Source organism: Fistularia commersonii, chromosome 13 (assembly GCF_037954325.1).
Source record: "Fistularia commersonii isolate RoL2024-O1a breed Wild chromosome 13, RoL_Fcom_v1.0, whole genome shotgun sequence".
Lineage (NCBI taxonomy): Eukaryota > Metazoa > Chordata > Actinopteri > Syngnathiformes > Fistulariidae > Fistularia > Fistularia commersonii.
The window spans coordinates 2524067-2550986 of record NC_141296.1 but is presented as its reverse complement, the minus strand read 5'-3'; the positions used below and the strand labels follow the sequence as shown (position 1 = coordinate 2550986).

General features: G+C 40.6%; 3 protein-coding genes across 6 annotated transcripts; 1 reads left to right on the top strand and 2 right to left on the bottom strand.

The window, feature by feature from the left end:
• Positions 1 to 545: 545 nt before the first annotated feature.
• On the top strand, positions 546 to 11664 carry LOC147227543 (protein phosphatase Slingshot homolog 3). Of its 3 annotated transcripts, XM_086158730.1 has the most exons (18): positions 556 to 648; positions 1626 to 1790; positions 3542 to 3579; positions 3661 to 3832; positions 4327 to 4442; positions 4676 to 4744; positions 6104 to 6169; positions 7251 to 7433; positions 7535 to 7628; positions 7715 to 7843; positions 8002 to 8048; positions 8154 to 8300; positions 9263 to 9463; positions 9634 to 9741; positions 9790 to 9853; positions 9924 to 10007; positions 10133 to 10228; positions 10342 to 11664. In XM_086158730.1, the coding sequence occupies exons 2-18, from the start codon at positions 1743 to 1745 to the stop codon at positions 10477 to 10479; spliced, it is 1800 nt and encodes a 599-aa protein (XP_086014856.1). In that variant the 5' UTR covers positions 556 to 648; positions 1626 to 1742; the 3' UTR covers positions 10480 to 11664. The 3 variants fall into 3 exon arrangements, with proteins under 3 accessions (XP_086014854.1, XP_086014856.1, XP_086014855.1); XM_086158728.1 differs by having other exon boundaries at positions 546 to 648; positions 1675 to 1790; positions 9634 to 9853; XM_086158729.1 differs by having other exon boundaries at positions 9634 to 9853.
• mrpl18 (mitochondrial ribosomal protein L18) lies at positions 10565 to 15673 on the bottom strand. The gene is made up of 4 exons (XM_086158731.1): positions 15492 to 15673; positions 14198 to 14402; positions 11975 to 12209; positions 10565 to 11894 (listed from the first exon to the last, which is right to left on the bottom strand). The coding sequence occupies exons 1-4, from the start codon at positions 15568 to 15570 to the stop codon at positions 11817 to 11819; spliced, it is 597 nt and encodes a 198-aa protein (XP_086014857.1). The 5' UTR covers positions 15571 to 15673; the 3' UTR covers positions 10565 to 11816.
• A 1675-nt stretch (positions 15674 to 17348) lies between these two features.
• Positions 17349 to 26417, bottom strand: tcirg1b (T cell immune regulator 1, ATPase H+ transporting V0 subunit a3b). 2 transcript variants are annotated; one of them, XM_086158242.1, is made up of 20 exons: positions 26252 to 26417; positions 24569 to 24691; positions 24063 to 24141; positions 23807 to 23955; positions 23614 to 23709; positions 22816 to 22877; positions 22611 to 22737; positions 22410 to 22492; positions 22223 to 22316; positions 21587 to 21799; positions 21359 to 21509; positions 21121 to 21260; positions 20390 to 20547; positions 20211 to 20301; positions 20007 to 20125; positions 19677 to 19884; positions 18708 to 18908; positions 18509 to 18629; positions 18232 to 18403; positions 17349 to 18116 (listed from the first exon to the last, which is right to left on the bottom strand). In XM_086158242.1, exons 2-20 carry the CDS (start codon positions 24683 to 24685, stop codon positions 18023 to 18025), a joined length of 2475 nt encoding a protein of 824 aa, XP_086014368.1. In that variant the 5' UTR covers positions 24686 to 24691; positions 26252 to 26417; the 3' UTR covers positions 17349 to 18022. The 2 variants fall into 2 exon arrangements, with proteins under 2 accessions (XP_086014368.1, XP_086014367.1); XM_086158241.1 differs by having other exon boundaries at positions 17878 to 18116; positions 18509 to 18908.
• Positions 26418 to 26920: the final 503 nt, after the last annotated feature.

Sequence of the window (26920 nt, the reverse complement as noted above, 5' to 3'; positions counted from 1 at the left end):
TATCCATAAGGTGTTACATACAAGGATTTGTCAGTTAGGATTGGACGTCTTTCTCTCCAATCTACTTGTCAATATGGAGTTGAGATGGATTTAGTCACATTATTCTGTAGTGTTTTAGTCAAGGAAATACCCGGGTGAGGGTAAAACGTCTGTTTAATGAACAATAGCTGTTCACGCTCAATTCCAGGTGAAAAAAACCAACAGCATTCGTTGCATCCCACAAATTCCCAGGAACCCCAAAATCACACAGAAAACAAGTATCAGCATAAACTTCCACATTCGAGACTCGTTACCATTACACGTGGCTATTTGAGGGCATAAATTACGCTGATGTTGGTGAAAATGAATTTTACAGTCCTGGATTAAAATTGAACAAACAGACCATCTTCACAATCGTGTTGACGCATGACGTCATCATCTAATTGAATACTCTTCCCATTCGGATTGACGCATGACGTCATCGTCTAATTGAATACGCTTCACAATCGGATTGACGCATGGCGTCATCGTCGACTTTCCTCCCCCGCCCTCACCCACGCACTCCTCCGACGGAAGCGGAGGGCGGATAGTAAGGAACAAGCCTTGAGTCGAGTAAAGGAAAAGGCACCAAAAGGAGGACATTGTCGTGAGGAGCCCAAACTGCTAAAGGCAAGAAACGTTTAACACTAAAGCATGTGTTTGTTAATAGTTATTTTAAAAAAAAATGGTACTCATAAACGGTGGACAGAGCGGGAGCTAACGCTATCGCCAGCTGTGTTTGGCTAGCCGGAGTAGCCGAGCGGGGATTCAAAAGCAGTGACGAGTCGCGGTGTTTTTTCCTGCTCGTCCGTCTCGATAAAACTAGAGAAAAGTTTTAACAGTTAAAATAGTTATTCCTCGTGTTCACCCTGGTTGGGGATCCCGAGTTTGGTCACATTTCTGCTGCCACATTAAGTAGGTATTGAGTTACTTCACTGGCGCTTAACATTGACTCTCATTTGGATCTATGCAATCTAATATCAAGTACCGTCGAGCTGCGACGTTATCATGATAAATTTCAAAATCGGGATATAAAATTACTTTCAATTCATAGGTATTTATTTGTTTGATGATATCTTTATTTACTGACGCAGTGAATCCGTTGCTCGTTTAGTTACTGTATTATTATTATCAATTTCATATTAGTAAATCGCTTTATTATTTGCTTATTAACTTTTGTTGATTCTTTTCAAAGTCACTGAAAATCCCCCCTAGTAAATAAATGTAATGAACTTCCTAAACTTCCGAAGTTAGTAAAACAACACAACTGGAAATAATCCAGACATTAACCAGAAATAAGTCAAAAATGGCCGATAAATGACCTCCCAGAAGTCGGGCAAGTTGGTATTCTAAAGTGAGCAAGAAAATACAGTTGAAAAACACGCCAATATTAACTTGCAGTCAGGTGAAAACAAGACTCGGAACATTTAAAAAGTACAAATAAAAAACATCAAGTTGTTCAAGTATTATAAAGGCTTCTTGCATGAGGAAGTTGTAGTTTTACTTCACCTAGACACTTTTGAATACAGAGTTAAATATAAGTAAGTATCAGTTCATGTGCAACCACACATCACATCAAAATTTTCTGTCATCATGTGTTAATGCAGGCAAAAAAAACAAATTTGCATTGGGAACGCCCACATCATACTTTTGCAGGATCCTGCCGGGCCTGTTTGAGCCTGCTCACACCAGCAGGCTCACCCCGTAAACAGCTGCGCTGTGCAATGGCCCTGCTGAGACTCCACAGGACTCCCTCCATTTCCACAGCGCCAGTGAGTTTTCCAGCTCCATTACCTTATAATTCATGATTACACTTTCAGCGCATGTTCAGATACGTAGACGTGTGCTTTTGCCTTACAACCGATTCTAAGACGCACAGGCCGCTCGTGCAGGACGTGCAATACCTTGAATGAAGAGGTTGTAATTCCTGTTTGCCTCCCCGTTATTGCCTGGGCTTTGCCAAGTTTGTGAGATTAGTTTACTTTGCAATAATGTCAGAGATACAGATTGTGGAAAGTGACTTATCTGCCATTTTCATTCACTGCAGTGTCAGAAAGTGATTGGATCACATCCCGTCTGTCTAAATGCTCACTGCCCCATCAGCTTTTTTTCTCTATCTCCTCCCCTCTGACGCTTGCAACTCTTCTGACAAAGCTTGTTTAAACTTACACCGAAAGCCCGACTTTTTTTCGTATCATCATTCAAGTAAACCATTAATGACCTGATCATGGGTCCAAGTCTCATGTTTGCATATTTTACCACATAATCTAATCATTCTACTGTCTTAACCTGTATTTTCTCCTTTTTTTCCTCTTCTTCAAATATTCATCATTCCTCTCCTGACTCCTGCCCACCTCACCTCTTTCATGTCTTTTTTTTACTCCATCCTTGAATCTGTCTGGACTTGTCAGTTGCGTAACAGGTAATGTTTTTTTTCTCCCCGGCTCTTGTTAATGAAACCTCTTTTGCTATCTCTCTTACTCTCCCCCACTCCTACTTCCGTTGTCCCTTCCTTCCCTCACTCTCATATTGTTTCTATTCTCGCTCAGTTTGCGACGAGTTTCTTTACCCATGTCACCTTCCCATCACATATATTTCACAGTGTCTGTCTGTCTCCTCACTGTCAGGCTTCCACTGCGCCTTATCAGTGTTCCACCACATTGCACATATATTGAAAAGACCCAAACTTTGACAGACGCTCATATTCAAGATCTTTAAGCAGGGGCGTCACGCGCTCTGTCTCCACTGTGCTTCAAAATCTTATTTGAACACAGGTTTTGAAAATGTCCTAGGGTGGTCCAAAATGTGTTCTCTTCACAAGCATGATGCAATTTCTTCATCTTATTCCATATATGTACAAGTTTGGCACTTCCTAAACACTTCCTTTATGATGCACAGAAGCATATTGCTGCCGCCCCAGAAGAAGAAAGAAGTATATCAATTTAATGCTAAGATATAACTAGGTAATTGCTATAAAGATACATTTTAAAATCACACTGTAGTCCGAGGCAGAATAACTGGCTTATTTTTTACTCTTAGAACCACATCATGAAACCTAGTCATTCCATTTTCTAAAAAGGAAGTCTCCTAGCTTTGTCTCTTTAAGCTATCGTTTTAATTTTCTCTTTTTGTTTCTCTTTGATAAGTTCATAAGTGCGGATTTTTCAGGATTCATAACAGGATTTGTAACACCGGTTGTATAACCGATTACAAAATTAATCAACAGTTGACAATTATAGTATGCCTTCATATATACGTCACCATCTTTATTTGTATGAAATAATTGTCACGTTATTACATGAAACTTATCGACCACTCTTGTTCCGGTGCGGCAGCGCTATGCTGGAAATGCATTATTCAACTCCTTATCATAACAATTGTCATATTGCGGGGGTTAAGAGACAAGCATATTTTTATGATAATTGTCATTATGATTGATTAAACTGTTGAAATTACTCATAATCACAAAACAAGTCCGGTATATTACAACTTTGTGTCATTTTTTTCTTTTTTCTTTCTCAAGGATGAGTGCACTGACAAAAAAGGCAGACTTCAAAAAAGGTAGTGGCACAGCAACACGTTATTTGAATAGCATTCAACTGTCACCTGAGCCAAAAATGATATTTGTCTCTTTGTCTTCAGGGAGAGCTTTGCCCTCGTCAAAGGTGCGGTTCTTCTGCTGGAAGAGGGGGAGAGAGAAGGACTAAATGAAGATTCTTCGCCCCTGAAACATGGAGTGCGAGCTTCAGACACGCGACACCGACACGTTCATGCAATGATTGAACAGCTCAGACCGGAGGACACCATCAAGCTGGTGAGGACAGAAAAGAAATGCCATTTGGGACCTGTTGTGTTTGTTTTTTTTTATTATTGTAATTTTGATTATTTTTCCCAATATTCCACCTTTTTATTATCTATATTGTGACACAACTTTTGTGGTCAAAAAAGACAATTCCTTTTGTAATTGAGTAAGCCATTCTTCCTTAATGTGTATATGTTGGGTTTTTTTTTCAATTCATTAATATATATTCATATTTATTCATTTCAAAATTGATTGTTACATTTTCCTACAGAATCCTCTTGATTGGCCTTAATTCAAACGTCAGTGAACTGTTCTATACATATTTCAAGACTTTGGACCATATCTTTTTTTTTTTTTTTTTTTTTGACTTTGTAAACGTAATCATGACATTTCCCTCACAGGATATTAGGATAAAAATATTTTGCACAAAATGAACCGGGCCTCGGACCTGTTGCACTCATGCCTTCAACCTTTTAGTCTTTACATATTCTCTGTGCATCGTGCAGGCGGTGCAACTGGAGTCTGTCAGCCCGGTCCGAGTCAGATATCTGATCGTCGTCTCCACCCTCTGCAACAAACAGGAGAACATCCTGCTTGGCATGGATTTCCCCAACTCAGACAGGTCTGTGTAACCAAGACGAGAGGTGTATTATTTCATAAATCCTGCGAGAAGTTGACTTTTTTTTTTTAGATCATAATACTCTTGAATATTACAACATGTGATATTTTTGAGTTGTCTGCGACAATCAGCTCCATCGGAAGCCAATTAACACCAGATAGACATTAGACTTCAAGGTCACTATCGGTCTGAACCTCCCTTTGTGTCTTGTTTCTCTGTCCTCCCTACTTTTGCAGTGATCAGTGCACAATTGGCCTGGTTCTTCCAATCTGGAGCGACACACAGGTGTACGTGGACGGAGATGGGTAAGAATCTTGGTCAGGCAGATCTGAGCAAAAGGGTAGAAACTATCGAAGCAGAAGCCAGTGCCTGGACTGCGCAGACTGATGTCAAGATTTTGGCTCGAGATCATGTTGAATGAGCAACGTTTCTATTTAAGGAGGACAATCATTCTTTCTGAATTACAACTGCTGCTATCACTCACTCTGGGCCTTACATGAGCTGAGAAACATGTGTTTAGAAACAAGGCTTAACCATGTGTGTGTGATTGGATTGGAATTCAAACTTTGTTTATTTTCCTGTCTGTATATATTGACAACCCATTTGACAACGGTTTACTTTTACTATGAAATGTAGTAACTGATATTGAGTCAGGTGATGATACTATATAACCTGGACGCTTGATATCACATCTGTCCTGTCTGGTTGTTTGTTTATCCATATGGTTATTTTGGAAAGATAACATTTTAGTCAAATAAACGGCACAGATGAAATGAATGTGTTTTGCGGGATGTGTGAGAATTAACTATTTTGTTTATTTTAAATGCCCCCGCAGGGCCTCTCAATGCAGCAAGATTCAGCATTTCTCATTTGAACCATTACAAATAAAATCATTAAAACTCGGGAAATCAAAATAATTTCTCAGACATTCAAGTCATTTCTGGCTTATTTTTAAAGTAATTCAAGTTGAATTACAGATGATTTTGTTGTTAATATCAATGTCATTTTCTTGTTAATATCTTTGATTTTTTGAAATCTTTTTTAATAATTACTAATTTGCAGGTAGAGTCGATTTTAACAAACAAAAAAAATAAAATAAAATTTTGTTTGTTAACATTTGGAAATTGTATTATTTGGAAATAGTCTTTAATGGCTTTGTCATGTAATTTTCCATGACCTAAAATCTGAAGCTGATAAGTAAAATAATAAAGCACTTTTTGAAAAATCTAAAGATGTGACAATATTCAGTATATAACAATGTATTGTCTTTGCCTTCACCTACTTATTACAGTTTTATTAAATCAGTGTAATCAGAGCTCCGTCATCGGGTTCAGGTTTGAACTCGCTGGTTTCCAATCGTCTTTGTCGCGGCGCTCAGCTTTCTATTGCCATCCTGGAAATAACGTGCAGACACACAAAGTGTCACCTTAGAAGAGGCCTGGCTTGTGGGCCAAGTCACACCAGCCGGTTCACTCTAACAAGGCCAGATCAAACCGTGGTTTCCTTCTCGCCTCTTGCTTTACACCGCTCATCAAATCATTTGACACAGCCTCGTAATTCTTATTAACACGTCCCTCCCACATGATCTCGCCTTTCTCTGTTTGCCTTAATTTCTCGGATATGATACTGACGTTCATGTCATGTTCTTCTTTTTTCCCCCGCAGTGGGTTTAGCGTGACTTCAGCTGAAGAGACAAGAATTTTCAAGCCTGTTTCCTTGCAGACCATGTGGTGAGTTCAAATGCTTGTTATGCCGTGACGCAAAATATATTGAATATCCTTTATGTTGTTCCCAGTGCTGCGTCCTCTTCCATGGGATTAGTGGAGGCCAATCATATTCATCATAAGTTTGTGGATTGGAATTTTCATCTGCCCATTCGCTAGTCCTGTTCTTGTAAATGCAATATGTGTATTTTGTATTTGCAAGTGTTATTTGCAGTCCTTATGTCCTCTATTGTAAGTCGCTTTGGATAAAAGCGTCTGCCAAATGTAATGTAATGTAATGTAGTATGTCCTGACCACCCCTTAGAAATTGAATAATAAAACAATAACACCAATGTCAACTTGGGTTAAAGGACGAACAGAAAATTAGAGGGCAGGAGTCAAGGTTGCCATGGCGTCACTAAAGCCCTTTTTTTCTATTACTAATCAAAATCAATCATTTTGTGTAACACGTAAACATATTTATGACAGGATAACATGGAACTTATCTGATATCCAAAGGTTGAAGGGAAAATGTCACATTGGCATCATTGTCTTACAAAAACCCTATTTTTTCAGCAATTTCACAATGTGAACTCCATATAAATCACAAGTGGTTGCCTTTTAAATGTGTTAATTCAACTTTCTCAAATCCAGCAGGTACGAGTAAATGTTTTTAACCCAAATTATGGAATCATTTAATCATCAAACCCACAAATTTGCATATGTTTACATTAAGACATTTTTTTTAGATAAAGAAAAATAAACAGGTGTTGTGACAGATGCGAAATCAGCTCTAAAAATCTTAAAAACGGGTGAGAAAAATTGAGCGTTATTCCCACTACCTGGTATCGGGCTTCTCAGAGTGACATTGTCTTCTCGTCCATGTTCCAGCCTGGTTCCAGGGGTTAGTTTAGTCGTTCTTCCCCGGTTAGTTTCCCGCGCTCCTCCTCGCCAGTCGTGTTGTTGAGCAAGACACTGAACCCCAAAGTCCTTCTGTTCGTGGTTCATCCATGACGGGTTAAATGCGTCGGTCAAATCTCGCCGATGTTGTTCTCTATACATAACTGAATGTGACAGTAAAGGTTTCTTTCTTTCTTCTGCCCGCAAGGTCGGTGCTGCAGGTGCTGCATGGCTGCTGCGAGCGGGCGGTGAAAGCGGCGGTGATCCCGGGCTTCAGCCTGGAGTGGGCTCAGCACTACCACCGACACCTGGAGTCCGATCGCTTCTGTCTCAACGAGTGGGAGAGCATGAACGACCTGGAGTCGGTCAGGAAGGACAGTGACGGACAGAGGTAGCGCATCGTTTCGCCTCGGGATGGTTGAGAGATGCGAAATAGTATGTTTTGCGATTACCGAGAAAGATTCTGAAGATGCTCCATGTTTTCTTGACTAGTACGGTGGACAGGGTTTTCAACGAAACACTGATCAAGGAGCACCTGAGAGACATCATGAGGACTGAAGACCTGGACAGCCTCACTTCAAAGATGGCAAGTGACGTGTTGAGGCAGAGAGCACATTAAGCAAAGAAAAATGGATTTCTATTTATTTATTCTGTAATCCTTCGCGGATTTAGGTGCACACAGCACTGAAGGCCAGAGTAGGGTTCGACCTGAGGCAGCACAAGGAGTACATAGACAATGAGATCCTGATCACAATGGCTCAGATGGACAAGCCCTCCAAAATATTTGACTACCTTTACTTGGTGAGTGAATTCCGCTGCAGAGAAAATAGCGACATCCGCTCTCATCTGCCGTTCAACAGTCGTGGCTCTTCTTTTGCCTGCAAAGCGTCGGAGGTTTTTAATGCCCACACTGATGTAATCATGTGACAGTAACTTCCCCTAAATTGGTCTTATTTCAGGGCTCTGAGTGGAACGCAGCCAACTTTGAGGAGCTGCAGAAAAACAAGTTTGTATCGTCACCTTGTTCTCAGTGTGCCGGTTGTCCGTTTTTCCATTGTCTCAAGTCATGTGGAAGATTAATTGTGTTTCGCTGAATCGCTATCTTTTTCAGTGTGGGCTACATTCTGAATATGACAAGAGAGATCGACAACTTTTTCCCGGAGTCTTTCACCTACATGAACATCAGAGTGTACGACGTGGAAGCTACCGACCTGCTCTCCCACTGGACGGACACCTACAACTTTATCAGCACTGCCAGGTACTCCTGAAACACTGAGAGCAAACTGGCCTGCGACGCTTTGCAAATATCCCCCTCCGTAGGCGATGAATGATTTTGCGGCATTTGAGTATTTGCTCATTATTTCCTTGTTCCATCAAATATAATGCAAACATATTAGTATTTATTCAGGTCGCTGCAGATGAGTTTAAATGCAGGTCCCAACTGTCGCAAACGGAGCTCCACTGGAGAGCTCGGCTCTTAGTGATGCATTTCTCTAGATGTGTCGTCGGCAGCTGGATTTAAGATGTTAATTTGTTGCACAACTTCACCTTTGACAATTGAATTATGATTTTTGTTGCCCTATTTTGTGTAAGCCAAGGCATTATGTTTATCTCTAGAATATCTGTAATATTGTGTCAGATTCAGCTCCACCCTTTTACTATCGAGATCCAGGTGTCTTTTTTTGGAAAAATACAAATTTTTCTAATTCTTTGCTAATTAAATAGTGTTCAAAACTAGGAATATTCCAGCGACCTTTGACATGATCGAAAAACAAAATCAAGGAAGACATCAACCGAAAGCAAGCATGTCCTTACAAGGAGCAGGAAATGCAACTAATAGTAGAAATCGGTTGAAAAATATCGGAAAGCATTTGGGGAAAAATAACATTAAATCTGCAATAACTTAATATTTACAACTGTAATGGGAACAAAGTAGAAAGAGCGGTTGTGAGTAACCACTCAATTTAGACTGAAAAGATCTTATACAAGTCTTGGAAAGTAATTCCTCGTGAGAGAAGGAATCCTCAGCCGTCATTTCCTGAAAAAAAAACAGCTTAAAAAAGGAAAAGGACACTTCTTAACCCTGATCGCGGAGTGTGTGCGTTTCTTCTCGCGGTTTTGAACGGTCACATGGCGACCTCGCTGCGTAGCCTCTGTGCAGCTTTTGTTACCTCCACTTATTGTGACTCGTCTCCATTCACCGCTGCCTCGCCCCTGCAGGGAGAGCGGCCTGGCGGTGTTGGTGCACTGTAAGATGGGGGTGTCTCGCTCCGCTTCCACGGTGATCGCATACGCCATGAAACACGAACACTGGCCGCTGGATGTGGCTTTAGCCTACGTCAGAGACTGTCGCTCCGTCGTCAAGCCAAACGATGGCTTCATGAAGCAGCTTCAGACCTACAATGGCATCCTCAATGCAAGGTCAGGCGCCGCCATTTCTACACATCTCTGATGATAAAGCATGAAAAAGTGCAAAAAAATTATACATGTTTTGCATTTTTGGAGGACTTTTGAAGTCACACTGGACGCATGTGTCGCATGTCCCTTTCTTGAGCTTCGATCAGGATTTTGATTGTTGTAAACTGTTGCAGCCAACAGCGTCACAGCGCTCTCTGGAGGCGGAAGTCCAGAGACCAGCGGCAAAAGTCCACCCGCAAAGAAGAGGGAAAGGAGGACAGAGAGCAAGGAGAGGAGGAGGAAGAAGAGGAGGAAGAAGAGGAGGAGGAAGAGGAGGAAGAAGAGGAGGAGGAAGAGGAGGATGAGAAGGATGCCATGGAGAGTCAGGATGTGAAGGAGGACCCCGAAGGAGAGGTAGTTGTAAAGTCAGAGTCGTTGCCTCCTTCTTAATCTTCTCACATTCAACAAGCCGTCGTCTTCTCAGGTGTTCGAGCCGTGCGAGCCGGGCGCCGGACCAGCGGCTCCGCAAGCCTCCGCTCCCATTATCACTATTAAAGAACCAGACAAGGTGCGCAGACCTTCACCCGTTATTGCATCTAAATCGTCACGGGGAGGAGAAGGAACGGGTGATCCCGGTGCACGTGCAGAAGATCCGAGCGCACGCAGCTAATCATTCTTCGCTCTTATCTCAAGGTCCCTGCGAGTGTGAACCGCAGCGGCAGGATGAACCTGTTCTCCCTCATGCAGTCCATCAGCGAGCTGGACGAGGAGGAGAAAAGATGTGAACAAGTAAGTGAAGCTGAGGATTCGGGCCGGGGGTGGGAGGATTCCTTCCATGTGTCATTTTCATAGATTTGGCCGTTTTATTGACGTTCCTCTCCATTTCGTGGCTCTTTTCAAAGCTGCCCGGCAGCCCGAGGCGATCTCCGGGGCAACGGAGGCAAAGCCACAAGCACAGAGGTCTGATTCATCAGCCGGCGTGTTTGGATCTGTCACCTGAACCGCGAAGCCTGACCGAGGCAAAACAGAACAAACCCTGAGGAGGAAGGAAAGAAAAGACCCCCTTTTTTTTTTTTTTTTTTTTTTTTTAAAACACCAGTCAGAGAAGGTGAGGGAACACAACAGAAGGTGCCAATATCTTTACTACGATTAAAAAAAAAAAAAATCCCATTTGGTTCGGCGTTGTATTATAAATGATTCACAGACGAGACGGATTCACGTGGTCTCTTCATCGCACATCGTGAGTATCAGTGCATGATTCGCAGCAGTATTGTGACCCGACTGAAAGCCACAAAAGATGGATGAAGTTATTGTATTTATAATACTGTGTTTTTGGAATAATAGTTATCTGCGTAGACTTATTAGCCCCTCCTTCCCCGTCATGCCTCTCTCGCCCCATGCGTCCACACTCCAGAAAGAATATCTATGCAAAGACTCCTTTATCCTGTCCCTAAATATGAAGCTGTACGCTGCCAGTTCAAGGTTGGCTTCTTTCCGTATGTATTTCATGTTCTCTTTTCAGAAGTATTTTTACTTGACATACAGAAGGGTTTTACTGTATGATGAGCTGTGCATTACTGACCGCGTCAGGGCCAGTTTTATGGCACGTCGTCATTTGCCAAGCTGTGTGTTCTTACGTGCCAATGAATATCCTGAATTTAAATTCTTTATACTATTTCCTCCCATTTTATATTAAGTTCTCCCGTATGAGTGCCTTTAATCTGGGATTAAAATTCTACTTTTAAAAGCTTTTAGATGAGAGATTCGCAGTTGCATGCCGAATGTGTCCGTCGTCACATGGGACTGCAGTATAATTGTTACCTCCCAAGTTTCTGCATGTGTTTGGGTATAAATGTATTGGAGCGCGATTGCTGAATTAGCTGCATTTTTTTTTTTTTTTTTAAATTTCTGTGTGAGCAACTTCAGGTTTTCCATTTCTGTTGACACTTTATTGCTCAATGAATACATTGTTCTGTATTCTGTTTTGAGATTTATTAGCGCCAGGTGCTGATGTCATTCTAAGCTGTACTCATGAAAGCTGCATGCTCACAATTAAAGAAAAGATGCACTTTACGCGCAGTGTCCACTGAGCCAATGTCACGCTGTTTCATAATCAAAAGGATTATCGATCCTGGTTTTAGAAATGTTGTCACCACCTCTTTGCAATGATTTGTCCGCACCTCACTTGTTTACTATGAAAAAAAAATAAATTATCATCTGAGCAAGTGATCTTGTTTATTTAATAATCGCTCAATGTTTTTGTCACACGGAGGGGGGGGGTCACTTATTTTGTCAAGCACATAGTTTAAGTTTTTGCAATTTGTACAACATGCAGACAAATCGTTTTTACAAAACACTGGAAAGACACCTGCTTACTTCAGGAGCCTATGTATTTTCTTCTGGGTTCACTGAGAGTGACTCCTCCATCTTTGATCGCTGCCCTGAACGACTGAACCTGTGAGAAAGAAGAAGAAAGCTGTGAGTGTGCGATGACATGAGGCCCGTTATTGGTGGTTTTGTTACGCCGACACTCACGGCGTCCGAGCGGTACGTCCAGGGAATCGCCCGGTACACCATCCTGGTTATCCCCGCCTGTCGGCATCGGTGGGCCAGCACTTCACCCACGGCTTGACACGCCGCCACGCAGTTTGTGGAGGCCAGCTCCTTCTTCAGTGCCCACTCCTTGGTGGAGCAGGAAAGCACGGGGATGGGAGAGTCGCTGGCGAACACCTGAGCAGTCACGTGATGCTGCGTGCGAGAAAACGCCAACCTGCGAAGAGAGCAGACAGATTAGACCAATGGTGGGGAAATAGAGGAGGGGAAAGAGGGGAAAAAAATCTCTGAAGCTTGTTATCAAATGATCCAACATTTACTAAGATCAAGACATCAACTTGAAACAAAATTAGGTAGAAAAACATTCAGAAATTTAATAAAAGAAGTGTGACTATACTAGATAAACCACATTAATATCTTAAAATTCAACTGAGCACTCATGTACGTTATGTTACATTTCTAAACAGCATGAGTTAATGTTTTGAATACAACTTTCAATTGCATTAATTATTAAAGATTATCAGAGACATCTTTAACATGGATTTCATCTATACTGCAAAAAAGTCCCAAATGTTTCTCGCTCTACATTCAGTGTAACCAGTAACTATTAATTTAACTGTCTGCATACAACTTGCACTTTGTGAGTTTGCACACTCAACATCCACATTCCTGGAACACAACGGTTTACATTTCAATTTGCACTCTTTGTCAACTTGCAGATTGTGTTAATGCGGTTTACATTTCATTGCAATAATATCTTTGTTTTGTTTTTTTTTTGCTGCCTATCTGCTAGCAATTTGCTATTAGGTACCTATCTTTTTTTGCTGGCATTTTGCTGTCCTGTGTTGCCAGCAAAATAAGAATTGCATTGTAAAGGCAAACCCATTTCAAGACTGTACATATAGCAATAAAAACTTTGGATCTTGAAGCTTACTCAATACAACACTACTTGGGACTGAAAGAAAAAAAAATCTTATATTAAAAAAGAATAAATACTGAAACGTCTTTACCAGTCAGAAGAACAAATCAAGACGATGCCACAGTCATATTGCTGAGATGCTTTAAGAAGTGAACGCTTTAGACCAGGGTTGGGCAATTATTTTGGCTGGGCCACATTTCTTATTTAATTTTTATGCATGAACTAACTAGGTATCATGTCAATTGAACAAAATGAAAATAGCAATTTAAATATTTACATGTTTTGGCATTTTATTTCAACTTTAAAATATATAATTTACTGGTATTATTTTGTATGTTATCATCCATACAGATAAAAAAAAAAGAAAAAAAATTCTAAATTCAATACTGATTGAAAATATGTATTAAAATATTCAAAGAAAATAGTTTGACGGGCCGGATAAAAAAGCAAAAATGCCACGGTCTGGTTTAGACGCTCCTTTCTCCCGACAGCCGGACTGTAAAACAGCAGTTTGGACGGCACACGACTCTTACCGGAGGAGCATCTTTGCAACCACAACTTCACTCCCTCACCCCTTCACAAGTCATATCCTAAATCTGTTGTCAATTTTATCCTTGTTGGTCTCAGCCCATTCGCATCCTGCTTATTTTTGTCATTGCAATTGCGACTCTGTTCATGTTCCTATCCTTGCTGTTGTTGTTGTTTTGGTTGTCTATTTTCACCCTTACTGTCCCCCCTCCATTCTGATCCTTGATGTTGTTGTTCTCTCTGCTGTCTATTTATTTGTGGATGTCTTTTTATAAGAATAAGGACAACTTTATTTATCCCGAAGGAAATTGTTGTGCCAGAGTTTCAAGTAAAACACAACAATAATAAATAATAGTAGGAAATTGTATAAACAGTAAAAAAAAGGGGGGAGGGAAAGAAATACAAATAAAACTATAAAGTGTCAAAGTCAAGGCTATAAAGTGTTTTAAGGTCTTAAGTACAAAGATTTGAAGATTCCCTGCGGCTGAAGGAAGAGGAATTAAAAAGTCTGATAATATATTACATTTATATTTTGTATTTCTATTTCTATTCATATTTATTGACACTATGACTGTTAGGCTGCTGCGACAAAAGAATTTCCCCTATGGGGATCAATAAAGTTTATCTTATCTTCCTTAAAATCAATTTCCATTTCATCAGCTCTGCATGGAGCATATGACATTCAGTCCAATAAAATCTCATTTTAATCTTGAGATTAATTCTCATTTCTGATCACTGGAAAGAAAATCGATCCTGACCTGTGGTAGAACTGCCGGTGAGGCCAGGTTGTCTTCCAGCCCCGGTCCTTCACGGCCAGGGCCATCTGCTCCAGGTTACGCGGATTTCTGTTGACGAACGTCGGCTTCACGGCGGCCTGTTCCTCCGCACAGGGCTCCGGTCGGGAAGCGGTTTGAGTCACACACCGAGCCGCCAGCAAGGAAACTTTCGCCTCTCGACACAAACCTGCGTTAGTTGACAACTGGTGTAAACAACATAGAAGCGGAAGTGAAAGTGCAGCAACTCCTTTATTAGGAAATGTTTTACAGAAAACTTATTCCCTGAACGCCAAAACAAAAATAATATTTTAAATAAATTTGATAAGGAGTCGATTGCCACGCTGCGAACTATGTATCTGACTCTACCCATAGCCCCCAAGGCAAAAGAGACCCACTTCAAAATGATGAATGACACCTACCCATCTAAGGAATTATTGAGGGTACGCTTTAATTTTGAAGATAATATTTGTACATTTTGTGAAGACAACATTGAAACCACTGACCATATATTTTTCTCATGCGAAAAAGTACAGGGCTTTTGGGCTAAAACTCAAACATGGGTTAAAGACAATTTTCCATCGTCACCGGTTTCCTTCTCAAGACATGATATAACATTTGGTTTACTTTTAAGCAACAAGAGAGATGAACTATGTGTTATTGCTATTTTGGGCCTGGCTAAGTTCTTCATTCACAAAAACAGAATTCAAAAATGTTCTGAAAATTTTACGTTCGTTATAAACGATTTTGAATTATATAAAAATGCCTTAAAACTTAGGGAAAAATCCAAAAACCAAAAAAAATACAGTTTGATGTCTGAGAATTCCTTGTGAACCATCAAGTTAAATACATGTTATATTCCCCTTGCAATTTTTTTTTTTTTAATTTCATTTTATTTTTTCACTTTTTAATTTTACTTATCTATCTATTGATTTAATTTTTTTCTTTTACTTTCTTTTTCGTCTAGCATTATACATTTCTCCCAAACCGTTAACACTATTAACTTCTGATTACATACAGAACGAATGTCCTTATGTCCTTTGCTTCCTCATCCCTGGTTGTTTCATTGACATTCACTTCAACCTTGCCAAGTTTATTTGTACATATGTGTATTTGTTTGTACTATTTATGTTAAATATATATATATATATATATATATATATATATATATATATATATATATATATATATAATAAACGCCACGATGCAAATGTAAAGTTAAAAAAAAAAAACGTAGAAGCGGAAGTAAAACACGCCCAGACAAACACACATTACTTACTTTTCTGTTTTGCCGCTACGCGTTGCTGAAATTGCCAAAAAAGTAGCCGGGCGTTCCGGTTCAGTTCTTTAAACGCCATCTCGTCTTCATAAGTGTTTTTTTTTGCCCAGTTGTCGTGAAATCACGGGTGGAATCTTCCCCGTGTCAGGCTCAATGATCCACTCCGGACGCCATCTTTAACATTCAGACAACTTCCGGGTGCGTCACTGAAATGGGCTCGGACAGAAACAAACATCAGCACGTCGAAGGTTCCGACCCTGCATGATTTATTATTTTTTAACCTTTATCGAACTTATAAAGTATAAACAAACAAAACATATAAACAGACAAACGTGGCTAAATCGTACATCAATGATTTTGTGAATTTTGTATAAAATCAATTAAGTGTAAGAGTAAACAAGTAAACAAACCAAAAAAAAAAAAGGGCCAAGGGAATACAATATGGATTTAGCTCTAAGGGAATATCATTCATAAAGCGGTATATTTTTTTGTTTTTGGATTTTTCCACAAATTTTAAAGAGGTTTTTTTTATACAATTCAAAATCGTTTTTTTAAGAAGGTAAAATCGGGGAGAAATTTTTGCATTCATTTTTTGTGTGTGAAGAACTTGGCCAGAGCTAAAATAACACTGACACACAGTTCACCTCTTTTGTTTCCTAAAAGTAAACCAAATGTAATATAATCTCTTGAGAGAGAAATCGGTGGTGATGGAATTTTTTCTTTTATACGTTATTGAGTTTTAGACCAAAAACTGTGAACCTTTTGCATGAGAAAAATATAAAGTCTTCACAAAATGTACAAACATTGCCTTCAATATTAAAGTGTAACCTCAATAATTCCTTAGATGTTATTCATAATTTTATAGTACGACTCATTTGTCTTCGGGATATAGGTAGAGTGAGATACATAGTTCTCAGTTTGGCAAGCAATTCCATATCAAATTTATTTAAAATACAATATTTGTTTTGACATCCAGGGAATAAAGTCTCTGTAAAACACTTTCTTATACCGGTAAAAGAGTTGCTGCACTTTCTGTCTCGAATTGGTAAATTGGTGGTTGTATGGTTTGGTGCATCATCATGTTTTTGGTAAGAAATACAAATTCTCGGGGAGGTGCGTTACGTAACTTCATTTACTCTAATATGGGAGAGTTAAAGCTGTGTTTAGTACAGAATTGTTCATATTCTAAAAGTTATCCATCAAGTCAAATATTGACCATATACCTTCCTCAAAACAGTTCCTGTAAAATAGAGATCTGTTGTGATGCAGCACATATCCATTATTCCATATTATTGTACAGTGTGGTGAGAAGTTGTGTACATATATCGTTTTCCAGTACAGTACTATTAGTTTATGGATAGTCTTGCATTTTCCTACAACACAAGATGTGGCAGTGTTTGTAATTTCTCTTTCACTTTTATAAGGCAATGCGATTAGGTCCACCGTCAAATGTTCATTCATTTTGTAAAGCTTTTCACTTGTTTTATTCATTTTTCTTTCTTTCCTTATGGAGCATCTGGGATCACATAATTTCCTCCGGGATCAATAAAGTACTTCTGATTCTACTTCACCGGATGAAAGAGATTAAGTTTAATTTCAGTGAATTATTTCAGTTCATTATCTAAACAACTACAACAATAGCAGAGTAACACAAATCCAGCATCCCGATGGTGCTTTGTTTTAAACAACCAACAGCATGTTTGCTGGATGGATAATATGCAAAATAAATAATTTGGTTATTCAGTCATTTTACTGAAAATCGTATACTCACTCTCGATTTCAGAGATATCTTTTAATGATTCGCATATATTTGAACCACAAAATATTTTAAAAGTGAGTAAATGATCTAACACAAAATTACACAAAAAAAAATTATCTTTAATTTTAGTTCAAATGTGAACATTTTGACAGTGCAAACCGGTAGAAAAAGACAAGACCAGGGCATTGTTCAAAGCAGTGGCATGATAATGATAACCATGTAAGGCAACAGGAACGGAGGAAGGAGGGGAAAAAAAAAAAAAAAAAAGTACAACGAATAAATAACCGTTAACATCTTTATCGTTGTGGGTTCAGGGAACGTGACCGTGCCGTAAACAGATTTGTTAAAATGACTTTCTTCCCATCATTTGATGCATTCCTTTGTTTGGCTAAATGAATCTTAGTGCACCAGCTCCAGGTAAGACACAGATTACCTTCTCTATGCATTTTCCCTTTTCATATTTATGATCAGAATTAATGTTTCTTAAAGCAAAAGTTGCTCAATACTAACCCTTTAAGGAGTTACTGAGATAGTTAAGTGGGGAAAAAAAATGAAATGTATTTGTCCTTACATTGGTACACATTCTCATATGACTGATGTGAAAATAACAGTCTTGTGTTCATTGTGCAAATCAAGTAAACCCTTTCACACCAGAATTGACAGAACACCGCAGTTAAGATAGACTTTTTCAGATATATTGCAGTCCAAGTATCAGTTATATAAATAGATATAACTGTTTGGTATTGGAGAGAATTACTGGCTGATACACAGCTCATATAGCAGCAGATGCATTGATTAGGGATGAAAAGGAGAAAGGATGGAGCTTGTAGCCTGAGCCGCTGTAGAACTTGTTCTGAAACTCCACCCTGTGGAGACACAAAGTCAAGAGATACATGAACGCATAATATATGAATCCAAGAGTTCTTAAGCCCGTTTCAATCCAACACATTTCGACGGCAACATTCTTCGTCTGATCCTTACCAATGCAGACGGAGCGCGTGCAGAAAAGCTGACAGGCCCTCCATGATCAGCAGAATGGAGGTGGTCAACACGGCAAAGAAGGCGAAAATCACAAAGAGAACTACAGAGCCCACGTAGCCCTTCCACTTCAGGGCGATTCGCATCACCATCACCCACAGCACCTCTGAAAGCTCTGCAGAGAGAAGTCACTCACTGTCAGAAGGCTCATGACTGGTTTTATGGGTCATTCATGGACATTGTGTGTGTGTGTGTGTGTGTGTGTGTGTGTGATACTGACGTGCATGTGCCAAACTAAGAGCCCAGAGTCGGAGGTAGGAGGCTGTGTTGGAGATGCAGCCCAAGCAGTACTCTATAGTGTGAATGGCCTGGTGCATGAATACGTCGGCTGCGTCGAACTCCTGCACACGCACAGGTACAGCGCTTACGGGAGAGTCGAACTCCAATGAGCTTAAACCATATTTAATATTATCCCCTACCTTCTCTTCGACCGTTCCTACATCCACCTCCCCTTGACCGGTATTGACTGAGCCCTCATTGACCATCAGAGGGCGCCGGTCCTCGTCCTGCTGTGGTGATCTTCTTCTTCTGTGTGTGAAGTATTCATGCAGGGGTTTCCCCAGCAGGAGGACTGGAACGGCACAGAGCGCCAGAACCACCAGGACTTTCTGCACTGTATCCTGCAGAATAAGGGTTCAGCAAGCTCTTATGAACGCTACTTAAGAGAAAAAAAAAAAAGCTTGACAAATTATGGTACATCAAATTAAAAAAAAAAAAAAAAAAAAAAAAAAAAGCAAAATCCTATGCATGTTATGGTTTTTATTATGTTGAATACCATATTCAAAATAGTAGAGGTGCATAGATTGAAAGTGTCTTGGCTAGGCCTTGTATCTGTTTCATTTTGGGAGGGTTTTAAGACGGGCTTGCTGTTTCCTGTTCTTTCCATTACTAGTTTTCTTTATCTCAGGAAATACAGGCTGTTACGGTCTTTAAGACTGCATAAACTTACATTCTGGCAATTCTACTTCAAGAAAAAGGTGGCAAGCAAAACTTAAACCCCTCCCTAAGAGAGGCATTTTAAAAATTCTTGCATTAAAATACAGTAAAAGTGTACAATCACTTGCTTTCAACGAAACTACATAAAGGTTTCATTATTTTTAGAAATATATGGTTTGCAAGTACAGAAAGGGCTGGACAGTACAGAAAAATATTGATCAGAGAAAAATTACAGACTGAGAACGGCTATGACTGTATTTTTTGAGGAGAGCGGTAACAGAGTGTTGGACAAATTTAAAATGTTGTCATGGTGACAGGCTGTTGCGGGCAGCACGACTGCATCACATCATTTCTTGTGTTGCGCTACGTGCCAGCTTTAATGCAAACCATGGGTTAGTTCACAGAGTAAAACCTTGATGTGTTGCTTGGAGGAAAAGGAGAACGCCACTCACCTGTCCTTTATAGAGAGGCATGTTAGTTTTTTCAAAGAGAAACATGTCTATGAAATTGATGAGTATACTGGGAGCAATTTTGGACATGTCTGGAGTGTAGACAATCCACTTGAAGATCACCATAAACACCAGATATCCAAATAGGCACACCATGAAGACCAGCTCAGGGATTAGTACGAGAAACACACTGCTTATCTGGCCAAAGTGCCTGAAGGGACAACAAACGACGGCAGTCAGTAAATCCACAGGTGACGGTAATATTTGCAGGCGGCTCGGGAGACTCGGGGAGTCTCCAAAGAGACTCAGGGGTGCCGAATCTGGATTACTTACATAAAGTTAAAGAAGGACAAGCAAACGCCGAAAGTCATGTGGATGATACCGATGATGACGGACATCTTCATCTTGTACGAGTTCAGGAAAGTGAGTTTATTGTTGGCCAAACCCCAAATCTGAGAGGCAAAAGTAAGAAAGAAGCCGTTGAGGACATATTTTGACCAAACCACAGGAAGGAGGTCATCTGTACGGCTACTGTACCGGGTCGATGCCAAACGGGTAAGGACTCGTGAAGACACCGGTCTCATTTGGATTCAAGGACAAGTACTGGCTCCCTGCCAGGACTGATGCACTGGAGAGAAGATAATCAATGTGAATGATTGGGGGGTGAGGAAAAAAAACAAAAAAACCCACAAACTTTAATATTCGAATTGTCTCACTTCCAAATGTTTTTCTCAAACATCGGGCCAACGTGCCAAGCAGAACTAAATGTACTGAGGCCTCGACTGAAGCACTCGTTGTAAATGGCTCCCGTGTAGATGGAGAACAAGCCCATCAGCAGGATCAGATAACGTCCACCAAACATCATCTTCCAGATCTGAATCAGGCAGGTCAGAACAGATGGAGGGTTAAGACAAAGAAAACATCGGAAATTAAAAAATTCTAAAAAAAAAAAAAAGCACAATATTCACAAACTTTAATTAAATAATTAAATAATTAATTAAGAAATAAGTGATCGAAGTCTCTTGAGTTCACTGAATTTTGTGTGAAATTACAATTGAATATTTCGCGTGGTGACACCTCACACTCAATAAAAAAAGAAATAAAACGATGAGAAAGCAGCGGTTTTGGAACATGTCATATATGTAGATCCAAAAGCCATTTTGATTGTGAAATTAAGTTGCTAAACTCAAAATATGATGAGCTCTTTGGCAGGCCATCTCTTATACACCCTGACATAAAATACATGTACAAACAAAATGTAGTTGGTCATTAAATATGTGTTTGAGTTTAGGATTGCTTGAGACGAGTGCTCCGAACCCCAATAACCTGCAAAAAGCTTGAAAAAAAAAAAAACAAAAAAAAAAAAAACAGCTTTGTAAGTCCTATCCTTGTAGCCTTTTGTCTTGTTTTTTTTTTGTAAATTGTGCCTGAATGTTCTCGAAATTACCTCATTGTTGTTGTTTTTCATTTTGGGATCCTTTTCCTCAAGGACCATCCAAAGGGCAGCCAGAGTCATCAGTATGCCGTGACCCACGTCTCCAAACATCACCGCAAAGAGGAAGGGGAATGTGATGATGGTGTACACAGCTGGGGGGCAAGAGAGGACGAAAAGGCTTTGCTCAAGTTGCAAATAAACCAGGAGATGCTCAGTGTTCCCTTGACTCAACGCGTTTACTGGAACGCACCTGGGTTGACCTCTCGGTAGCTCGCCACTCCGTAGGCGTCCACGATGTTCTGGAATCCGGCCGTGAAAGAGTTGATGGGGAACAGGGTCGGGGGAGGAGTGGAGGAAGGCAACCTGTTGTAGAAAGAGTCAACGCTGCTGCCGCTCTTCCTCTGAGGAGAAAACGACAGACGAGGGTTGTCGACCGTTTCTAGGGCTGTTGGTTCTTTGCAGTGTTCCCATTCCTTACCCCGCCCTCTCTCAGCGCGCTCTGCAGTTCAGGTAGTTTGGCAACAGGACACCAGGCTTCTGCGATCAGGCACTTGTCAGTGACAGAGGGGCTACAGAGATTCAGGACCATCTGGACCGCCTTGCATTTCTGCACCCGCACTTTCCAGTGGGGCAAAACGGCCACGGCCTGCATCAGCAGCTGCTGCAGGAAGGCCTCGGTCTGAGACAACACCTGCAGAAGGGGGAAGTGAGTCAAAACTGTCGAATGGAAGAATTCACCGCACTTCCTAAATTAAAAATCTCCACATGATATGTCAGCTGCTGACTATCTTTATGAAGGAAGAACAGAAGTTTCTGGGAAATATCTCAGGTGTGTGTGTGTGTGTGTGTAGAGGGCTGTTTTTAGATTTCTGCAAACCACATGCAATTTTAAAATAAAACAAAAGGGACAGATAACATGACTTGTTTTGCATTAAAACAAAATGGGGGGAGGGGGGTTCTTTGAGAAAACGGAAAGTCATAACTACTGTTTTGGGTTTATTGGGGATATTTAGTGTGACACGCAAATGGGTAAACAACATGTAAATGTTACATTTGATTATTCTAAAAAAAAAACAAACAAAAAAAAATTGTACTAAAGATGCTTTGTCCTTACTGATTTCAGGTCTTCAATTCTGCCTTGGAGTCCTTGTAGAGTCTCCTCCCTTTCAGCGGTGCTCTCAGGATATGCAAATGTCTGCGTGCGGAAACTGTGGGAAAGTAATTTTAAAGACACCCAACAGTTTTAGTATCATGGCAGCACAGGTGAAATGCAACAAGCACAGATGTGGCGTCATACTAACCAATCACATATCTTCTTGACTTTCTGTCCGATCTGATCTCCCCAGTAGGAAATGAGGAACACTGTCCATTGTACCATTTCACCCTACACACACACACACACAAAAAAAAAAAAAAACTCATTAGATGAGAAGAATGTTTACATACCCACACAATAAGTTTGTCTTCAACATTACCCTCCCTCCCCACATCCAGGTTCCCACCGTGTCTGGGTGCTCGAGTCGGTCCTCCATTTCTCTGAAGTCGACAATAATATAACCACGACATGCCCGCCACAGCAGCCGCTCAAAGGAAGGGACCTTCCAAGGGTGCACCACTCCTGCAACAAAACTGAGAACGAGAGATGCAGTGAAACCACGGCGTACTGAAATGCACGACGGGCATCTAAAGACAAGGGATACGCTGTACCTGAGATGGACGTCTTGGCGGTTGTCGAACAGGCCTTGGCTTTCCAGCACAGGTGGCTGGGGCTGCAATAGGCCATAAAAAATGTTTACAAGTGGATTATGCACAACGGTTAGATAACTGCTATGATGAGAATGATAATATTAGCATACTTTTAGGGGAGGCAATTTTTTTGGAAATGTGGGAAAAAATGACATATTTGTGCATAGTCTACCCTTTTCTATGTCAAAACATTGGCAAGAATTCCTAAAAAATGAGAACGGCTCTCTTTAGTGGTATCTGTGAAAAATAATCGAAATGATGAAGACCGGAGAGACACGGTGACCGTTCGGAAACTAAATAGCTCCAACTTCGGCCAAGTTACGGTGCAAACTGTTTAAAAGCCAGATAAGATCTTACTGTGGCCATAAAAGTTAAAGGGAATTAACGCCAGCTAGCACAGAAGTCACAGTTAGAGGCCCTGAAAGAGCTGACAAGCTGTAACGGATCATCGTCCCCGGAAACGTCTCGCCATGAGACAACAAGAGGATGCTTTTGTTCCATTCTTCACACATGCCATGTGATTGACTCAAAGTTGAGAAACAAAACAAATCAATTATAGCTGATACAGGCGGTTGATTCTGATCAAAATCTTATTTTTAAATCACATCACTATTATTCACCATGCACAAGTAAATTGTGAAAACTCTTGTCTATTTTTATTTCTTTTTACATTGGGTGGGAGAGACTCATCTTATGTTCAGGGTTTTATGTTAAAACAAACTGTAACCAAGCATAGTGATAGTAAGGACACTGAATGACCTGTGAGGCTGTAAGAGGGTGTGTTCTGGTCAGGACTCCTCGATACTGACAGAGCTGCGTTAGCTGAGCCCGGAGTCTGTCCCTGTTCCTGGACACCTTGTAGAAAACAGACACATTAATAAAGAGAACCAGGTGGAGAGTTCAACATCTGCTAATAAAATGACGTGCGGGGGCAAATGATGAGTCTGCACACCTCTTTCAGCTCTCTGGCCAACCTTTCGCTCTCCTCCTCGATGGTGATGAGCTCACGGGGCTGGGGGGCTGACGGAGTCGGGCATGGAGGAGGGAGGGGGCCCTGCAAGGGTGGGGACAGGGATCGATTGATCTCCTGCTCCAGGAAGGCTAGGCACAAAAACGGAGGTCAGAGAGGAGCTTTTTATTTCAGCTTAAATGATAAAAAAATTTAAAAAAATGCAAGCGTCTGCTGTGAAGAGTTTGTCACTACTTACAAAAGGTTTTCTCGAGTTCCTCACACCTCCTAACCTCGCCGACAAATTTCCTCTGAAAGGCATTCACGTTTGGATTTAACTGAAACAGACAGAGTGGGGTTATTTTTGTCACGGTCATCTGATTGCAGAGAGAAAGAGATGGAAAATTTTGCCGTCATTCTGACTCAAAGAATCTGTTTAGCCACTGTGATTCAGAAATGCTCCATTGTGACAGTTTGGTGTAAGATTTTCCCACTCTGCTTTAAATAGATCAATAATATGTGCTCGATTAGAGCCAGAGTGATGATCAGAAGGCTTGGATTATAATCACAATGCAAGAACACACGATGCGATGAAATCTTTTTTTTTTTTTTTGCAATTTTTCAGGCAAAAATCAGGGGAAAAACAGTAACACGAGGAAATAAATTGAATCAAAGTTGGAGAGTGGCTGACAAGTTTCAGAGGCCGATAAGCCCTCCTTTGTTTTGACGTTCAAGCCACAAGATCATGCACCAGTAGTTACTCACATCTCTGAACTCCACCAGGCCGAGCTCCCCAAGCTCACTGACACAATTGTAGGCTGAACCGGACTGGAGGAAGAGCTGCACCAGGCAGACCTCCTCGCTGCGAAACATGGAGCCCATTGTTGCCTGCAAGGCAAGGACAGAAGAAATAAAGATTTTCTGGATACAAATAACTTTGGAAAGCAGTGCGGAGTGTGAAAAGTCAATGTCGAAGTCAGGATCAGGAACATGGGAGACACATGAGACCAACAGGACTCTTGTCACTGCAGATAGTAATTGCAAAAATTGAAAAGGGAAGCGTCAAATCCTTGTGACTGCTGCAAATATGTGGAAGTTCCACTGTTGCGTTAAAAAAAAAACTCCCTTTTACTTTATTGGGTAAAAGAAATATAGTGGGTGATTCTGGCTTATTAGTTTATTAGAAGCACACATGTATTTGTTAGGAGATCCCTGAGGAGGAGAGGAGGGGGGCTACTTTTTAAGACTTTTAAGACTAATTTTTTTACTTTTATTTTTGAAAGTTTTTCATTTAACATTAAGGAGAGAGGTGGGCGGTTCCTTCAAAAAATACCTGTTAATATAATGTAATATGTTTACCAACTCCCGAGACCACATGGGTCAAACTCAAGGCCCGCGGGCCAAACGAGGCCCACCACGTCATCTTAAGTGGCCCGCAAGAACGTATTAAAAGGTCTGATTGTCTTGAAATAAATAAGTCAAAAACGTACGTTGACCATAAACTACATTTCACAAAATTCATGCCGATCATGTTACCCGCAAAGTGACAGTGTCCCGCGATTAGTGTATCCACATCAATGTGTTTTTCAACAAGTGGAATTGAGAAATACAAATTATCCCTAAATGTCCCGGAAGAGAAAAGTTGATGCAGACGGAAGGCTGTTTCAAGAAAGATGGGAAGGCGAATACATGTTTGTGATACAAGGAGAAAAAAACGGTATGTCTTTTGTGTCGTGAAGCAGTGTCGGTGGTCAAAGAGTACAATCTACCACAGCATTTGGACACCAAACACGGAGCTAAGTGTGCCAAAGTTAGCCTTCCAATAAAACAACAAATTGTCCAAGAATTTAAAGCCAAACTACAATGACAGCAGAATGTGTTCACAAAAGCCGCATCCAAAAACTGCAGCAGAGAAAGCTAACTTTATAACAGAGCAACTCGTAAACATTTACACTACATCTATGCAAATGCATATGTAACATTATAGATTGGAGTAATACAATCACAGCTATTAACATTAAAGAGTACTTACATTTATTTTACATTAGAGTGCATTTATTTACATTTATACTGTTAACGTTTACATGTGGCAACCTTTATGTTGCTGAGGGCCTCGGTGAAAATGAGTTTGACACCCTTGCAAAAGACAAAGTCAGATGCAAACAGGGTCGTGTGGACTGAAGTTTAGCTAATATGCTCCTCGGAAGCATTGATTTCACACCCAAGCGGGTTGAAGACGCTTTAAAACAGCAGTTGTCCGCCTTTTATTTGAACTGAAGTGTCGTTCCTGTCAACAGTAAGAAAAAAGAAAAAAAAACCTTGAAATAAATCCTTTAGTGAAAACTGCGTGAGGAGTAGCGATGTGAGCTAAAGTTACCAGATAACGACGTGAACTTTCCCGTTGAACCGAGGGAGAGTAGCTTCCCCCGGGGGGGGAGACAGCCTTACCTGCCGCGAACTTCGGTACCGCTGGACCCCGACCGGTTTCCCCTTTCAGGATGTCCGGTACCGACCTGAGACCGGTGTCTCTTGTTGGGGGCAGGAGGACGGGAAAAAAACAAAAAATACGGGACGTGACCGGGAGTGTTTGTGAGGGCAGATACGAACACTACCCGTCTTTTACTTCCCGTTTTCGGGAAGTCACGTTACCGTAATCACGTGACGCCCGGTCACTGAATGAGATCGAAGCTCGCGCCGGATCGAACGGCGGTAACGGTCGTATTCGAGCCTTCGGTCGAATTTAATTCCTTTAATTTTTTCATTTCAATACGCACTTTTTAAATGCCTTTCGTATAAACGTAAACAACAATTCACGTGTGACCTCTTTTCTTTATTTTGTATTTTTTAATCCCATACCGCGGTAGTTTTGCTAGCTTTCAAGTTCGGTCTCGTTTTCTTTAACTTGAACATTCCAGTGTCTTAACTTTCCAACGATTACATGCAGTTTTATTTTAAATACTCTTTTAAAAATACATCTTTTCTCAGTAAAACTGCCTGGTTTAAAGCGTCGAGGAAAAACGTAACTTGAGAATTCGTTTGAAGCCTAGGTAAATATAACTAGTCACCTGTGAATCCTGAAGTTGAGTAGGGTAGGACTTCAACCAAACATTTAAAATT

Bases quoted from the DNA above. Each gene is read 5' to 3' on its own strand.
- LOC147227543 (XM_086158728.1), top strand. From the start codon at position 1,743: ATGGCCCTGCTGAGACTCCACAGGACTCCCTCCATTTCCACAGCGCCA. The intron at 1,791-3,541 runs GTGAGTTTTCCA...TTCTTTCTCAAG, and splicing joins CCTCCATTTCCACAGCGCCA to GATGAGTGCACTGACAAAAA. The intron at 8,301-9,262 runs GTACTCCTGAAA...TCGCCCCTGCAG, and splicing joins AACTTTATCAGCACTGCCAG to GGAGAGCGGCCTGGCGGTGT.
- mrpl18 (XM_086158731.1), bottom strand. From the start codon at position 15,570: ATGGCGTTTAAAGAACTGAACCGGAACGCCCGGCTACTTTTTTGGCAA. The intron at 14,403-15,491 runs GTAAGTAATGTG...CAACTAACGCAG, and splicing joins CGTAGCGGCAAAACAGAAAA to GTTTGTGTCGAGAGGCGAAA. The intron at 11,895-11,974 runs GTGAGTGTCGGC...TCTTTCTCACAG, and splicing joins GGACGTACCGCTCGGACGCC to GTTCAGTCGTTCAGGGCAGC.
- tcirg1b (XM_086158241.1), bottom strand. From the start codon at position 24,685: ATGGGCTCCATGTTTCGCAGCGAGGAGGTCTGCCTGGTGCAGCTCTTC. The intron at 24,142-24,568 runs GTGAGTAACTAC...TGTCTGTTTCAG, and splicing joins GCCTGGTGGAGTTCAGAGAT to TTAAATCCAAACGTGAATGC. The intron at 22,878-23,613 runs GTCATTCAGTGT...GGCCTATTGCAG, and splicing joins ACCCTCTTACAGCCTCACAG to CCCCAGCCACCTGTGCTGGA.